General features: G+C 39.0%; 2 protein-coding genes across 2 annotated transcripts; both read left to right on the forward strand.

Annotated features, from left to right (window-relative positions):
- The first annotated feature begins 5,569 nt into the window (after positions 1 to 5,569).
- Positions 5,570 to 10,300, forward strand: LOC110864807 (heavy metal-associated isoprenylated plant protein 39). The gene is made up of 3 exons (XM_022113955.2): positions 5,570 to 5,767; positions 7,150 to 7,225; positions 9,577 to 10,300. Exons 1-3 carry the CDS (start codon positions 5,762 to 5,764, stop codon positions 10,083 to 10,085), a joined length of 591 nt encoding a protein of 196 aa, XP_021969647.1. The 5' UTR covers positions 5,570 to 5,761; the 3' UTR covers positions 10,086 to 10,300.
- A 2,972-nt stretch (positions 10,301 to 13,272) lies between these two features.
- LOC110944425 lies at positions 13,273 to 15,195 on the forward strand. Its single transcript, XM_022186089.2, has one exon. It carries the CDS (start codon positions 13,273 to 13,275, stop codon positions 15,193 to 15,195), a length of 1,923 nt encoding a protein of 640 aa, XP_022041781.2.
- The last annotated feature ends 1,348 nt before the right edge of the window (positions 15,196 to 16,543 follow it).

Below are 16,543 nucleotides of genomic sequence, written 5' to 3' on the forward strand. Positions count from 1 at the left end.
CTTAATTAGTACCTTCTTGGTGAGGTGGGCAAACGTAGGAGATACAAGTTTGTTTATTGCAATAGTTCTCTTGTCTTGAGATCTTGGAACTTTTTTGATGGAGTGTTTGAAATGTGTTCATCAATTCCTTTGATTTCTCTCGGTGCTTCTTCATGTTGGGTTCTTTTGCTATGTAGCTGTTATTGTCTTAGCTTGGGAGAGTCTATGAGGACTTGAAGCTTTTGAACCCCCATTTCTTTGGCTATGTAGTTGTCACTTACTTGGTTTGAAACAAGCAACGAGTTTGTGAAGACTTGAAGCCTTTTGACACCCATATTTTTTGCAAGCTTGAGCCCAACAATCAATGCTTCATATTCAGCTTCGTTGTTTGTAGTCTGCAATTCAAGACGAAAGGCATACGTGAATTCCAATTCATTAGGATCAATTAGAACAAGCCCTGCTCCTAACCCTTCAATGCTGGAAGCTTCGTCGGTAAAGAACTTCCAAGTATGGGGGTCGGAGGGTTCAGTGGAGACTGTATCGACTTCCGTTGTGACTTCTTTAGGGACTTCTATGATGAAGTCAGCTGAGACTTGGGCTTTGACAGCTTTTCTCGGGACATAGGTGATTTTTCAAGCACATTCTTAATAGGTTAGTCAGTGACCACTTGTATCAAGTGTGACTGAAAGTACCTTCGAAGCCTTCTAGCCGTTTGGACTAGGGCTAGAACAAGTTTTTTTTCCAAAGAAGAATATTTGATTTCTGCTAATTTTGAAGTTTTGAAAAAGTAAACGGGTATCTGAACTTTGTTTCGTTCAATGATCAGAGTCGTACTTATGGTATTTTCAGCAATCAAAAGGTAGACAGAGGTTGTTCCTCCTGTTTCCGGAGCTGAAATGGTTGGGAGTGAAGCCAAGTGTTGCTTCATTTGGTTGAAGGCTTCCTTTTGAGGTAAAACGCTTCAAAGCTGTAAGCTTTCTATCGAAAGTCTTTCTTGTTAGCACATCCCTTGAGGGTTAGCTTTTATGCTTTGTTTCCCCATGATGTGCCAAAGAAACGAGCACTTGACTGTATTAAGCTTCATGTTGATCTTTCTCGAGTTTTGGAAGGTTTCTTGTATGTTATCGAGCATTTGGTATTCCGTTTTGCTCTTGATCACCAAATCTTCAACATAAGCTTTAATGTTCTTGCCGATTTGTCCGGCATACGCTTTCTCAACCAGACGTTGATAAGTGGCACCTGCATTTCTTAAACCAAAAGGCATTTTTTGATAGCAAGATATACCTTTATCAGTGTGAAATGTGGTTTTTCCTCATCTTTTTTTTATTATTAGGATCTGATGGTAACCCTTTTAGGCGTCAAGAAAATACTTGAACGGGAAGCCTGTGAGTGAGTTAACCTTGAGGTCTATCTGGGGCAGCGAGTAGCAGTCCCTTGGGCATGCTTTGTTCAAGTCTTTAAAATCGATATACATTCTCCAAGACTTGTCAGGTTTTCGAACCATTACGGGATCAGCCACCCATGATTGATACTTGACCTCTCGAAGGATTCGGCTAGAACAAATTTTCCATGTTTTGTATAATGGGCTTATTATCAGATGGGATCCATAACTCATGTTTCAACAATGCTATGAGGGATGCCGGTCATATCTTCGGGGCATCAAGCGAATACATAGTGCAAGAGCAGCTTTTCAAGGTATGAGAGGGTTGCGTTGGAAAAGTTAGTGTTTACCCTTATCCCCTGTTGAGGATATTTTGGGTTTATGTCCAACCCTTGTATATCGTCTTCGTCCTTTCTTGAGCTTTCCCCTTCAACCACAAAAGCTTCTTGGGTAGGTTGAAGGGTTGTTATCCCCTTTTCAATGAGAAACTTCACAGCGCCTTGGCCAACTGAAATTGTCATTCCGAGCACACTTTGCCATGGCCTTCCTATGATGATATCATAGTTGGAAGGGATATTGATCACCGCAAAGGTGAGTTGTTCGGTTCGTCCCTTTGTTCTTTTGCTGAACAAACATTAGGGGTTATTTGGCCTAAAGGCTTGGCAGGTATGTCTTCGATACCTTCGATGGAGGATTCAGACTGTTGAAGCTTTGAACGCTCATCGTCGCTGAGAGGGTTAAAGCGTTTCAAGCTTTTTATCAGCTGAGAGGGTTAAAGCATTTCTCAAGCATGATTTTGGAGGATTCAGACTGTTGAAGCTTTGAACGCTCATCGTCGCTGAGAGGGTTAAAGCGTTTCAAGCTTTTCATCAGCTGAGAGGGTTAAAGCTTTGTTTTCAAGGTCGACCATGTTCACTTCCTACTTTTATTCTTCAACCATTTTGTCCTTGACCCCTTTAACCAAGTGAGCCAGTTCGGACTTGACGACTTTTTCGATCCTCTTTTTAGGTTGGAAGCAATTATTGGTATGGTGACCTTTCTATTCGTGAAACTCACAATACTGGCTTGATTTTTCCAATCTTTTGTTTTTTTGGCAAAGGTTGAGGAGGGCGGAAGCTGTGTTTACCTCTTCGGTTGCCAAGATCTCTTATGTAGCCTTGGTTAAGGCTGTAAAGTTTATGGTTTTTTCTTGGCTTGGAGGGTTACGGCCTTCAGGCCTTCTGGAATCCGAACCTTTGAACCGTTTGTCATAAGAGCCATACTGGAAGCTCCAGTTAAGAGTCTTTTATTTTGTTCTTTGATGTCTACAGCTTATTCTCCTCGAATGTGGGCTTCAGCCTTTTCGACTGTTTCTTCAAGGGTTTTGGGCAGGCATTTATTGAATTCTCTTGTGAGATATTTGGAAATTATAGCATTCATGAACCCTGCAACCCTAATCTTTTCATCAGTGTAAGTTAAACCTTCCTTCTTGTAAGTTTCGATGAAGTCTCTGAGACTTTCATCATCACGTTGTTTGATCTGGAAGATTATCGTGGCGTCCTTAACATACCCATGTTTTTATAGGGAACTTTTGCTAAGATCGTCAAAGGTCTGAACGCTTCGTCCAGGAAGGTCATTGAACCATATGCGCGAAGACCCTTCAAGGGTTTACCTGAACATGAGACAACATTCGGAGTTGGGTTATTTTTCAATTCTTGCAGTCCTGACGAAGATTTGGAGGTAGTCTTCAGTATCGTGATGGCATCTTTATCTGGGTTTGAAACTCGTACTCAACAATTTGTTTGGAGAAGCAAGACAAGTTGTTGGGCTTGTAAGGTTTTGAGAGGTATTTCACTACCCTTGAAGCCAGGTTACCGCTTGAGGTACCTTGGTGAGTGTTTGGCACTTGGTTGATGAAATTAAGGTTAAAGCCTTGAAGGCTTTCTGTGTCATCATCCAGCTTTCACGTGCTGCAAAGGAATTTGTGCCATCATCTGTGTCATCAGCTAGGGCATAAGGTTAAATCCTTAAAGGCTTTCTGAAGCCATTATCTGTGTCATAAGGTTAAAGCCTTAAAGGCTTACTGTATAAGGCATTCCCATGGATGTGCTCATGACCGCACCTTCGAGCCAAAGGCAGGGTGGCCATAGGTTGTTTTCACGAAGTAGCGATGGGAGGGGAAACATTTGAAGCTGGTGACTGCCATAATTGATCAAGAGTGGTTTTATGCCCCATAGGTGCACCGGTTGTAAGGGAAAAGCGGTTGGACTTGGCCTCCCCAAAAGCTAAAGGGCTTGAGTGGTTGGTCTGTCACACTAGGACCAGCTTCAAGGTAAGATGCGGCTGAACGTGAGCTGCTAAAAGGAAGAGATGGAGGGCCATGTGATAATGAGGGTTCAGACTTCTCATAATTTAGTCTTATTCTCACCCTTTTTTTCCTTTCTAAGCTCACATGCTAGTTGAGAAGAAATCTTAGTTGTAAGAAATTTCTAGCTACTCCCTCGGTGTTAGATCTATGTGTTCCGGTGTATGCATTACATCGATTTGAGTAGGTGCAACCCCTGACCGAGATGGGTTTGTGTTTGAAAAGAAGTGAACTCCGGGAACATATCCCGGTGGAGTACTTCCGGGAGTAGAAAGAGGTGTAGATAGGACCGGTGAGATCCGACCCGAATTTGGTGTTTAATCGGTGTTGTTAGGTACCTGATTTACCTTGCCGGGAGATTCGCTTTCAGACATGATGTAAAGAGAAAAATGGAGCTACACAACTGGTCTTTAAGATAAAGTAAGCGACGTAGCCCCACGGTGGGCGCCAACTTGTTGATACAACAAATACAAGACCAAGGCCTGTAGCGATATCTCCGGGTAAAAGGGTTCAGGGTTTCAGTTAGCCTAACGCAGGTCGTGGGGTCCCCCCACGTTTACAAGACGTGGAGAGAGATTCACTAGTATTGTTTTTATCTTCCTTAGATCTTGAGCTGATTAGAAATCAGCCAGAAAGCGATCGTTGGAGAAGATGAATTATTTAGTGTGAAGAAGAGAAGCAAGCATGAAGCTAGTTCTCAAGAGGGAGAAGGAGAATCAGAGAGTTAGAGTGAAATCTGCTGATCCTGGAGTGAATGGCATGGTGGAATGGCCTGCATTTTATAGGGGAAGGTGTTTCTCAAAGGAGAAACCCGTAACTAGTGAATCTGTGCTTGCAGTGAGGGGTTTGCCCATTTTGGGGGTTGAAGGGTTTGGACCTGCGGACAAAAGGGTGTGCTCTCCCACATGTTCTGGTTGCGGCTGGGCAGAAGGTTTCACACGTTAAGTGTTGATGTGACCGGACACTGTGCTTGTCCTTTTTACTGTTCATGACCGTTGGACCATTTCCGAACCTTTTAACCTTTTAAGTTGTTGTGTCTCTAATCAGTTTATTAAGGTTTGAGCTACCCCGTCATCAAGAACCAATATTGTTCTTATTTTAGTCACACGTCTCTGTTTTAAACTTGTTATGATCAATATGGAGCATTGAAGAAGCTTCCTTGTTGCTAGGTATTTGTATATGACTATCCCCTAATATATAAGCAATAACTTTGTTTTAGTGACATCCAAATAGTCCAACATTCAGATGTTAAATAAAAACTTGACTAATGACCTCCCAAGTCTTGGGAGAGACGTTTCACATATTCATGCGCATGGTAAGCGTCATCCAATACAAACATGACATGTGACGCCTCCCAGACGTCTCAGATGCCTCCTAGAAGTCTCAGACGCTTCCCAAAAATCTCAGACGTCTCCCAGAAGTGTCAATCACTTCCCACGTGTCATGTTTGTATTGGATGTTTGTATTGGATGACGTTTCCCAATACAAACATGACACATTCTCAGACCTTCTAAACATTAATGAAGTGATCGGGGGTCAAGAAAAAACATGGTGCACTCGGTGGTTACTACACGAGCATTGGAAGAAGACAACAACTTAAACACGTCGTCCATAGGTTCCTATTACTTGTTCCTGACGTAACCTTTAATCGGCAATTACCTCTTCTCTAATTTCCACATAACATAAAGATGGCAAATATCATATGGTAAATGATGGCTTATCTTATCATGCCCTCTTTTTTTTTTACCATTTCTTCATCCATATGCAATTTCAATAACTAAACATATAAACAAAAGAGAGGTAACTTAAAGGAGTCATACTCTTTAGAAAGTCTCAACAGTCAACACAGAATCACAGACCTAAAATCCTTTGAGCTCCCACAATTTTTTTTCATTCTCTTTCCTACTCTGCATATTCTTGTTTTTTTATACCTCCACCCACACCTTCTCTCTTTTTCAGTCTTACCATTATTTATACACACCATACTTCTTTACCTCTCTCTCTCTCCATTGATTGCAATTCTCTGAACCTAGGGGATCCAATTCCAGAGCAGCCACATGAAGGTTAGATTTTATATATATGTATGTATATATATTATTAATTAAACATATCATTCCCCTGTGTTCAAATTGTGTTTATAAGATTCTGTAATCTGTATATCTACTGCTTCTTTAATTCTCTTGTTTCCCCTGTTTTTAAAAGTTTACTAGATAATGTATTTCAATTGGTTTTTTAGTTTTTAAAAACAGATTTCAAGTGTTTATTTTGCATGCTAAAAAAAACCCATATGAATGTTTCATAACATTAATATCCTAAAAATAAATCTGCTTTATTTCCCTGTTTACAAGATCCTTTATTTGCATTTGTTTAATTTTATTTAGAAATAGATTCAAAATGTGCTTTTTGTGATCTTTAAGACTACATGAATATTTGGTATATTTTTCAAAAACAAATTCCATGATTAAACTTTTTTATTGCTTTTGTTGTGAAAATACACAATCTTCGAATTGGGTGTTTGTTTTCTAAAATCTCTACACAAACTTTAGATTCAATACTCAAATTGAACGTGTTTATATTAAAAGAAAACTCATAGTTATAATTAATTTTTTTTATTATTATTAAAATAAAAATAAAAAACTTTGAATCATCTTTTGGGTTAAAATATTGTTACCTTTGTGCTTGTAATTTCAAGTTTTTTTTTAATGGGTTTTGTAGCTTTAAAAAGACATGATACTTTTGCAGTAATAATATCAACTTTTATCAAAGAAAAACTAACTTTAAATCCTTTTTTTTTTTTTTTTTTTGTATTCTAACTTAAGAGCGTTTTCTTGATTTGTAATGCACTTTCAATCCCAAAGGCCATGATTGAGATTTTGTTTAAAATTGAATCTTCATGCCTTAGGCCATGTGTAGTCATAAAGCCCCCAAAGGGGCGTTATGCGCCATGTGGCATGCCACGTCACCCCGGGGCTTTATGGGGCTTGAGGCCGTAGTCATAAAGCCCTACCTCATCATAACCAAAGTGTAAAATGCAGGGACCAAAGTGTAAAATGCAGGGACCAAAGTGTTTTAATGCAGGGACCAAATTGTAAAATGCAGGGACCAAAGTGGAAAATGCCCACCTTCTCGCGCCGCGAATTTTTTCACGCCGGTTTTTTTTTTTTGATCATCGCGCTGGGGGGGGGGCGGTGTGGGGGGCTCCATACCGGCGCTATGGCCTTCACCGCGCCCCATTACATACGACCTTAGGTGTTTATTGTTGATCCCATAGGATCTTGTGTCTTTATCACTTTATGCATAAAATTATTATTATTTTTCATATATTTCATCTCCCAATGTCTATAATTTTATATGAATTTTAATGACAAAATTTGATTAAAAAAATTTCTTTTGAAAACTTTAGATAAATTAATTGAATTATTTATATGGTTTATTGAATTTGCAGAAGTTTATATTGAAGTTGGAATTAAATGATGATAAAGACAAGAGGAAGGCTATGAAGATTGTTGCAGCTCTTTCAGGTGATGTCCTACTTTAAAACGTGCAAAGTTGTAGTTCTGTGTTATAAGTTACTTACTACCATATATAATATATTCAATTAATTTTTTATTAATACAAATTAAATATTAGTGATATAAGCTTTGCTTTGTAAGATTTTGTCAAAAGTATTTTATTCTTTAAATAATTAAAACTAGTAGTTAATAGTTAGATAAATAAAAGGGACAAATAGAGCAAAGTTATGAATGATTTCTATCTTTTTTATTTACATTTGCTTTGTTTATAACTATATGTTATCAACTAAATAAACCATTGTCAAATCATCGCTACTTCATTGTCAGGTAGAAATTTGAGCAATAACTAAATACCCGATAACTAGGTATAGACATGTAGTGAAATACTCAAACCTAAATTAAAAAAGAAAAAAATATGATTGGTTGAAGAGTTGATGAGCCCCACACGTAGATCTTTAACGACCGTTAACGTGTTGGCGGAGGGCTTTGTTGGCGCCATTCAACGACGTAGCGACACGGTATTTAACACCGGTGTTGCTTTGGCATGGGTGCGTTATCAGAGCTCAAATAGTTATTGAATCAAGTGACTAGAAAAAAGAAAACACTTTTTTTTTATATAAAGTTTGTTAAAATATAATAAAAAAAACAATAAAATAAAATAACAAAAGTTTTTCTTCAGCCACGTGGCACATGGTGATTGGTCCGTTAATCTTTTAAACCACCAAGACGGTCGGTAGATCCAGAACTCTTTTATTAAAAGATTTTGTCATTTTTATTTTAATAAGATTTCCCTTTTCTTTTACTCCAGTTATGGCAATCCAGCTTTTTAATTCTTTCATGCAATGTATAGTGGTACTCTATGTATGATTAAAAAGTACATGTTATATGAAAACACATTAAAAATTAGAATTATGGGTGGGGATTATGATACTTGATGTGTTGTTTCACCAAGAATGACGTGGCGCAGTTATGTCCGATTTGCCATCCATTTTAGCTTTTTGTGCAAATTGGGAATTATCCAGTGGGTGGGGTTTTCCAAAAAAATAATTAAAATACAAACTTAGATTATATAACAATCTTAAACCAAACTTTATATGATGTAAATTTTGTATATATTTTTTAATATGTTGGTATTTAAAAGTAGGGTGTGTATGGGTCAGTTTTGGTCGATTTTGATTTCAAACCATAACCATAACCACAATGTCGGTTATTAGGTAACTATAACCATAATCGATTGGTTATGGTGGTTTTAGTTAATCGGTTTTAAAGGTTATAACCAGTTGTTATAGGTCGGTTAACCGTGCAGTTAGGCCTAGCTAAAAAGAGCTCAAATATTTTTTTTTTTACCATGGAATAAATTATTATTACAAATTTTTAAATATTAGTATATTACTTAGTATTAAGAGTTAGATATAATCTATAATATTAATATCGATTATTACCGAATTTTTAAACAAAACGTTATGATACGATCCATAAATTTAAACAAATATTCAACCAACTTGATATTGGTAATGATATGATATAACCTATAAATTATAATAAACACTCAATCAAAAACATCAAATATTTAAAAAGTGGTAAAAAGTCCAAATTCCGTCTAAGATTTTACAACATATTGGTTCAGTTCGGTTATGTTGAGTATGTAAACATTGATAACCATAACCGACCCACTGCTTTTAGTTTTCAAAAAACATTTAACCGACCCACCGGTTTTTGATTTGGTTCGGTTTTGTTAGTTAATTCGGTTATGGTTCGGTTAATTCGGTTTTTACACACCCCTATTTAAAAGTATTTCACATATTTGATTAATAATCAAATACTTTATTAAATTATATATCCAATACAAACAAGCACATGTAACTAGAATTGGACCTATTTTTGAAGTACCAATTACTTTGTTAGATGTCTTATTCTATGAATTAGGTTTAGAGGTAATACGTTATTTGGTATAACTATGAATTAGGTTTAGAGACAATAAGGGTCATGTGAAAGGGTTGTTATGTGGTCTACAACAAGTACTTACAAGTTTACATGCTTACATATAAGAGAAGGATAAATGAAACTCTTATTTATATGTAATCTATACCACATCAACGATATGAAAAGAACTTAAGATGATTGTAGTAGTTAGCCATATGGTATTAAGAAAATTTGCATATTTAGAACAAACAAAAACATGATATACAATGAGAATTACAAGATTAGATTTGTTTGTTTCTCATTGAGATCAAACTGACATTGAACTAATTGCATTAAAGAGATTTAAGGAAAACCAACTTAAGTATATGGATCATACCCATCACATGTCATATGAGTAATGGACAATATGTAAACCTATAAACATACTCTCATTTCAGGGATTGATTCAATCACCATAAACATGAAAGAAAAAAGCATGATATTAATTGGAACCGTCGATCCAATAAGTGCTGTAAGCAAGCTTCGAAAACTTTGGCCTACGTTTTTAGTCTCTGTGGGTCCAGCTAAAGAGCCCGAAAAGAAGGAGCCCAAAAAAGAGGAGCCAAAGAAAGAGGAGCCGAAGAAAGAAGAAGAAAAGAAAGAGGAGCCGAAGAAAGAAGGAGAAGAAGAGAAGAAAGAAGAGCCGAAGAAAGAGGAAAACAAAGAAGAGCCCAAGAAAGGCGAGCCTAAAAAGGAAGATGACAAGAAAGAAGAAGCCCCGAAGGAAGAACCAAAGAAAGAAGAAGAAGCCCCAAAGGAAGAAAAGAAAAGAGTTCCACAAGAGCAATTTGTTGGAACGATTATGCCCTATAGACCATATTACCCTCCAATGCATACCTACTATAACTACCAACCACCACATCACCATAGCATTGAGGAGAACCCTAATGCATGTGTTATTTGTTGAAACAAGTTGAGTATTTTCTCCAAATCTTTTAAGAGGTTGTCTATATGTATTATCTTGATGCAAATTTAAAGCAAAGATAACCCACATAAGTGAGAAGGCATTTATGTACAAAAGTGATATGCTTTAATTGGGTTTTGATAAGGTTGTAGAAGACGATAATAAGAGAACTTTGTGTATTTTCATAATTGTATGATGTAAATACATAATTCTAAATAGTTTTAAATGTTTTATTTTATATTCTAATGTACTATACTCAAGGGTTCTTATAGTAAAGTTTAAGCTTATCAGATCGTTCGACAAATGATCTATAGTTTGGGGGGGTGGGGGGGGGGGGGGGGTCAAGGCATTCTCGGTTACCCTCATCAGGTACCCCCTACTTGAGTGGCAATACCGCCGCCAGTCACTCGGGTGATGGTTGCCGATGAAGTGAGTGTGTTTGACGAGAGAGAGAGAGAGTAGAGTAAAAGTGGTGGGGTTCATGGTTTAGGGTAGTGTTACCACATATTAAGGTGTTTTAGGGTAGCATTTGGTAACAGTGAGGTGACAACACGGGCTGTCGGGCTTGATGGAATCTTGGGTATATGAGGGTTGCACCCCTTCCTCCCTTGTAATTGTTTTCCATCATTGTATGTGTATTTCAGGATTTGACATGATAAACTTTTACTGTGTATGGGGAAAATACTCTAGTGACCTACACTGATATAAGCTTTTGAATTGGTTACTACAAATTAACTTCATCGGTTTCGTCCCACGCTCTTCGTGTGCCCCTTTATTTTGTATACGTAGTGAAAAGAATACTCTAAATATATTGATACATACACACTAATAAATTGTGACGTATATGATTTTTTATGGTGAGATGTTTGATAAAAAAACAGCTTCGAATTGAATTTTGTAAACTCAAGTTAAAATGTTATATGATGGCAAGTGGGAAAATTGGACGAGGGAAGAAACTTGTATACATTAAATATTGAAAAGCAAGTGGCATTACAAAACAGATGTTGAACTAAATATATTTGAGTTTGCTTTATTTATTTGAATTGAGATTACTAGTTCATTGCCCATGGTTTTATAGTTTAGGGGTGTAAACAAGCCCAGAGGTTTGAGAATTACTTGTTATTGGCTCGGTTAAAAGCTCAAACGAGCCGAGCTTTAACGAGCCTAAGCCCGAGCTCGAGCCTGAGATAGAGCTCGTTTAGTTATCGAGCCCGAGCTCGAGCCTGGAATACAAAGCTCGTTTATAATATAGAAATACTGATGATAACATTGGTGAGCCGAGATTTGGCTTGTTTAAGCGATACTGAAGTGAGCTCGAGCGGAGCTCTGAGCTAGTTTTAGGTTGTTGTCAAAATAGCTCGAGCCGAGCTCGAGCTTCATAAAAACATGACGAGCCGAGCTCGGGCTTGGCCCGGCTCGTTTACACCCCCAGGTGGGATAAGGCTTTGGGACCAATAGGTCATGGGTTCGATTCCCATAAGGGGGGGTTTTCTCATATTTATTGGGTTTCATCCTGAATTAGTGTATAGGCATTATGCCTAGTGGAAATGGATATGATCAGGTGGTTCCGCTGGTGGCATGATAATACTCCAGTGGTTTGTTAATGATCCAAATTTGTCGTTAAAAAAAACTAATTCATTGGCCCGTTATAATTTTGGTCCCACTTTTGATTTCACACATATATTTTAAGCCACTTGGATTATAGCCCAGTAACAGTAACAGAGACAAAAGTTTCTTAGGGATAAGTCCTAGGTTCGTTTCTAGACATAAAGTATTTGTGGTGTAATTTAATTGAGAAGTTTGCTTTAAAAACACATATAGTTTTAAAAGATGTATTAATTAAAAAGAATAGATGACTGTACCACACTTCTTTAACTTTGTCACAAATTTTATGTGTAGATACATATATGCATATAAATACACATATACAAATACTTACAAATGAAAAAACTTGGTTTTATTTTGATGGGGAAGGATCCACTAAAAAGTGGATTTTACCTAAGTAGTCTAAGAAGGATTGTGATGATGACATGTGTCACTCCTAATAAATAGGAATGAAGGGCATTTTGGTCCTTATAAATAGGAGTGAAAATGACATGTGGCAACCCTTTTGTTTTTTTAAAATACAACAACAAAAAATCTAGTACAAAAAAATCTAGCACAAAAAATCTAGTACAAAAAAATATAGTACAAAAAATGTAGCACAAAATAATATAGCACAAAAAATCTAGTACAAAAAAATATAGCACAAAATCTAGTACAAAAAAATATAGTACGAAAAAATTCAACAAAAAAATGTATTACAAAAAAATCCAGCACAAAAAAATGAGAAAACAAATTCAACACAAAAATATAGTATAAAAATCCAGCAAAAAAAATGTTATACAACATTAGAAATACAACACATTTTAGTGGGTTTTTTTAGTCTTCATATTTTATATAGCAATATGGTACTCAAATTAAAGATAAAAAGACGCTCGATTTTACGGTGAAATTTTTATGAAAAAATAATGTCGTATAAAAAAGTTATGAACGTTTAAAAAATGGTGGTGGGATATGCATGTGCCTTGCATGTGGAGAGAGAAAGTCCATAAATAGGATTTTCCCAAGATACCGTTGCACTCCTCCTTTTCCTACACTTTCATCTTAACCATTGATTTGAAAAATGAATGGTTAAGATTCCTTCTCATGCTATTTAGGCAAAATAAACTTTTTATTTGATCTTACCTCTTATTTTGATATATAAAGTTTAATTTTTTTTTTTATAAAATATGCGTATGTATGAAGTTCTTCCATTTATAGATGTTACATACACCATTTTTATTGATGTGAATGTCATGCAAACTTTTTTTCCTGATGCTAGACACTATCTCATCAGCTTTTGGTCATTATTGTCTTATGTAATTAAAACAAATTATCCACGTCATAAGTTTGGACTGCCACTTCATTAAAAATTACCAAACAGGAGCTGCTTATTTTAGGACAACTCAAAAATTAATTATTATGTTTTCCACTGAAGAATAAAGAATTGCTTGAAAGAAACTAAAAGTAAATTTGGAAATATTATTGGTGGATGGTACAAATGGCATGATGAAAAGCTATAGGTCGGTTTCGAACATAAAAGTAAGTTGAAAGGATAAGCGGATGAAAGGAAATTTTCAATCAAGTTATGAAGAACGTTGGGAAGGACATGGCCCAGTATTTGGGGGATTTTCAATTCGGGGTTGGTACACCAAATGGGGCGGAGGCGGTGCTTCATAGTGCGAACAGGTTCCTGAACTCTTTTCATGAAGATGGGTCCATGGCCTTGCTCACGGTAGACTTCACCAATGCTTTCAACATGGTTGACCGCTCAGCGTTCCTCCAACAGGTCCACCAACGTTTTCCATCTATCTATCGGTGGGTCCAGTTCCTGTACGCTCAACCCGCTAGGTTGTATGTTGGCAGCGATTGTATTAGGGCCACCACTGGAGTGCAACAAGGAGATCCCTTGGGGCCCCTTCTCTTTGCCCTAGCCTTACACCCACTTATTCTTCGTGTCCAGGAGCACTGTAACCTCCCCTTTCATGCTTGGTATTTGGATGATAGCACGATTATTGGTAATGCAATGGAAGTTGCTAAAGCATTGGACATCATCAACACGGAGGGACCATCCCTAGGGCTCCATCTCAATATTAAGAAAACGGAAGTGTACTGGCCATCGTGTGACGGTCTCAAGGTTCAGGACGGCATTTTCCCGAGAGGGATAAGTAGACCTGAGAGGGGGGTTAAGCTCCTTGGGGGGGCGGTTAGCCGAGATTCTGCTTTTATCGGGGAATTAGCAGGGCGGCGGGCATTGACAGCGGTTGACCTTATGAAACTCTTGCCCTGCCTTCAGGACCCCCATTGCGAGCTTCTTCTTTTAAGGTCATGCATGGGGGTAGCTAAGTTACTATTTGGGTTGCGGACCTGCCAACCCCACTTGATGGCCAATGCAGTATCCTGTTTTGATGATGGTCTTCGAGAGGCTATCGAAGACATTGTTGTTTGCGGGGGGTCCTACTTCGGTGACCTTCAGTGGCGTTTGGCATCTTTGCCGATGCGTCTGGGGGGTTTGGGCCTCCTCTCAGCTCGGGATGTTGGAGTTTATGCTTTTGTGGCGTCTAGAGCTCAGTCGTGTGTATTGCAAGACCATATCCTTCGGAACAGCGGGGTTGTTAAGCTTGACGTAGACTACCAACAGGCCCTTGAGTACTTAAGCATCTCTCTTCCAGACTTTGATATTGGCGGTTTCTATAATATGGACACCGCCCCCCCAAAGCCACAAAAAACTTTGGCGAATGCCCTATTTGACAAAATCGCTCGGAGTCTGGGAGAAACATTCGATTTGTCTCCCCGCCAGAAGGCGGTGATTGAGTGCTTGAAAGGCCCCCATGCGCAAGATTTTTTGACTGTTATCCCGATCGAGGGGCTGGGGCAATGCATGTCGGCTGTTGAGTATAGGGCTATCCTCAAATACCGGCTGATGATCCCTATGTATTCAGAAGACGAAACCTGCCCAATTTGCCGTAAAGCCTGCATGGATAAATACGGGGAGCATGCTATTCATTGTAAGGAGCTCCCTGGTTTCAAATATCGGCACGACTGGGTGAGAGATGTCTTGGGGGACATCTTGAGGAGAGCGGGGATTTCTGCCAAGAAGGAGGCCCCTGTGAATTTCCTTACAGATCCGATGGAAGGGAGATCTACATTGAGACCAGCGGATCTGCTCGTTTTTGGCTGGGCGGGAGGGAAACATGCTTGTGTGGATCTCACAGGAGTCTCCCCCTTAGCTGGTTTAAGGGAAAGCGGGTTTGTAGCAGGACAGGCTATAAGGAAAGCGGAATCTAAAAAGGTGGATAAACACGCTAAAGCATGTGCTGATAACCAACATGCATTTGTCCCCTTCGCCTTCGACACCTTTGGCTCCCTAGCTCCAGAAGCTATCCGTTTGTTGACTAGGGTCCAAAAGGTTGTCCACAGCAGTTGCTCATCAACAGGGGGGCAGGGGTTTGTCTTTAATAGGCTAGGGTTTGCTATTCAGAAAGGGGTAGCAGCGCAGCTTGTTGCTCACTTACCTGCGATATTAATGTAACTCGGCCAGTTGTTTATATATAAATATTGAATAGAATATATTATGTTATATAAAAAAAAAAGTTATGATTTGCCGTCCTTTTCTTCAGATGATTTTTAAATTAAGAAAATCACATTGTTTCATATCACTATAATGATAATCGTATAAGGTAAAATCACCTTGATAATCATGACAAGCGTCTTAGTCACAAATATATTTTTGCTCTAACAAACAAACATGGTCATGTGATACGCAATTAAATTTGTATATTGATGAAACAATGGTTAACCTGGCAGGGTTAACACACTGGTCTCGTCAAGAAGGGTTAATCCCTTCCTCTCGGAGATCGCTGGCTGGGTCACCGGTGGATGATCTCCTGCACAAGGAAACAAGCCGTGACTCGTAACAAGGAGGATGGGGTGGGGGGTGCTCCTTGTTACCACTCTCCGGCGTGAGAATCAGTAGTTTGCTTGGGAAGCAAAGCAAGATAATAGTAGTAGTTAGAGAGTTGTGAAGAGATACCTCAAACCTGGTTTGGGGTCGGTATTTATAGCCGAGGAGTGAAGGAGGAGATTGATGGATGGGCTGACGACGAGCTGCACCGCTGCAGGTGTGTCAGTCTCGCCGGCCGTGGGGGTTACGCCACGTCAGCCCATTGCTTTAATAGCTCTGACAGGGGACTGTCGTCGGCGCCACTTGCCTCGTGGTGTCAGCCACTTGCCTGGCGTGTCAGTCCACTTGTTGGATATGCAGGGTGCGGTGCGAGCCGCATCGCTGCATGCGGTAACGTCTGAAGTTACCGCGTCTCCTACTTGTGATCAAGAAATACGCGAGATGCGGTGTTGGCCGCATCATCGTATGTGGAGACTATTTGCTCGCTTCCCTTGTCGTGACGAAAATGGCCATATGATGCGGTGCCAGCCGCATCGATATGTTCATCTTCTTTCGTACTTGGGTCAAGCTATTCATCTTCGAACCGAATGGGTTCGAATGATGCGACCGCATGGGTGCGGTTTGCTTACTGGTAGGGGTTTGTTTGATGCGGGTAATGGTCGTTTTGGGACCATACCCCTTCAAGTCCCCCCAGTCTAGTGTTGCTACCTTGTGCAAGTTGCACGTGGGAGGAGTACTGGACTTATGGTGTAGGAAGGTAGTGTGGCAGTCTGGAGAAAATTCTAGGCCAGATCAAACTGGTGATCTGGTCAAAAATCCGGCTATGCCTCTTCCGTACCGGTGAAGGGGTTTCGCTTGATGCGAAATTCTCAGTCGTTGCATGTCATCAGGTGGGTTGCCACCTGATGAAACAATGGTTAACCTGGCAGGGTTAACACACTGGTCTCGTCAAGAAGGGTTAATCCCTTCCTCTCGG

The sequence above is a fragment of the Helianthus annuus genome, chromosome 6 (assembly GCF_002127325.2).
Source record: "Helianthus annuus cultivar XRQ/B chromosome 6, HanXRQr2.0-SUNRISE, whole genome shotgun sequence".
Taxonomy (NCBI): Eukaryota; Viridiplantae; Streptophyta; class Magnoliopsida; order Asterales; family Asteraceae; genus Helianthus; species Helianthus annuus.

Excerpts from the sequence above, each read along its gene's own strand:
- LOC110864807 (XM_022113955.2), top strand. Across the intron at positions 7,226-9,576 it reads GATTGTTGCAGCTCTTTCAG|GGATTGATTCAATCACCATA; the intron begins GTGATGTCCTAC and ends CTCTCATTTCAG.
- LOC110944425 (XM_022186089.2), top strand. The coding sequence starts at position 13,273 with ATGGCCCAGTATTTGGGGGATTTTCAATTCGGGGTTGGTACACCAAAT.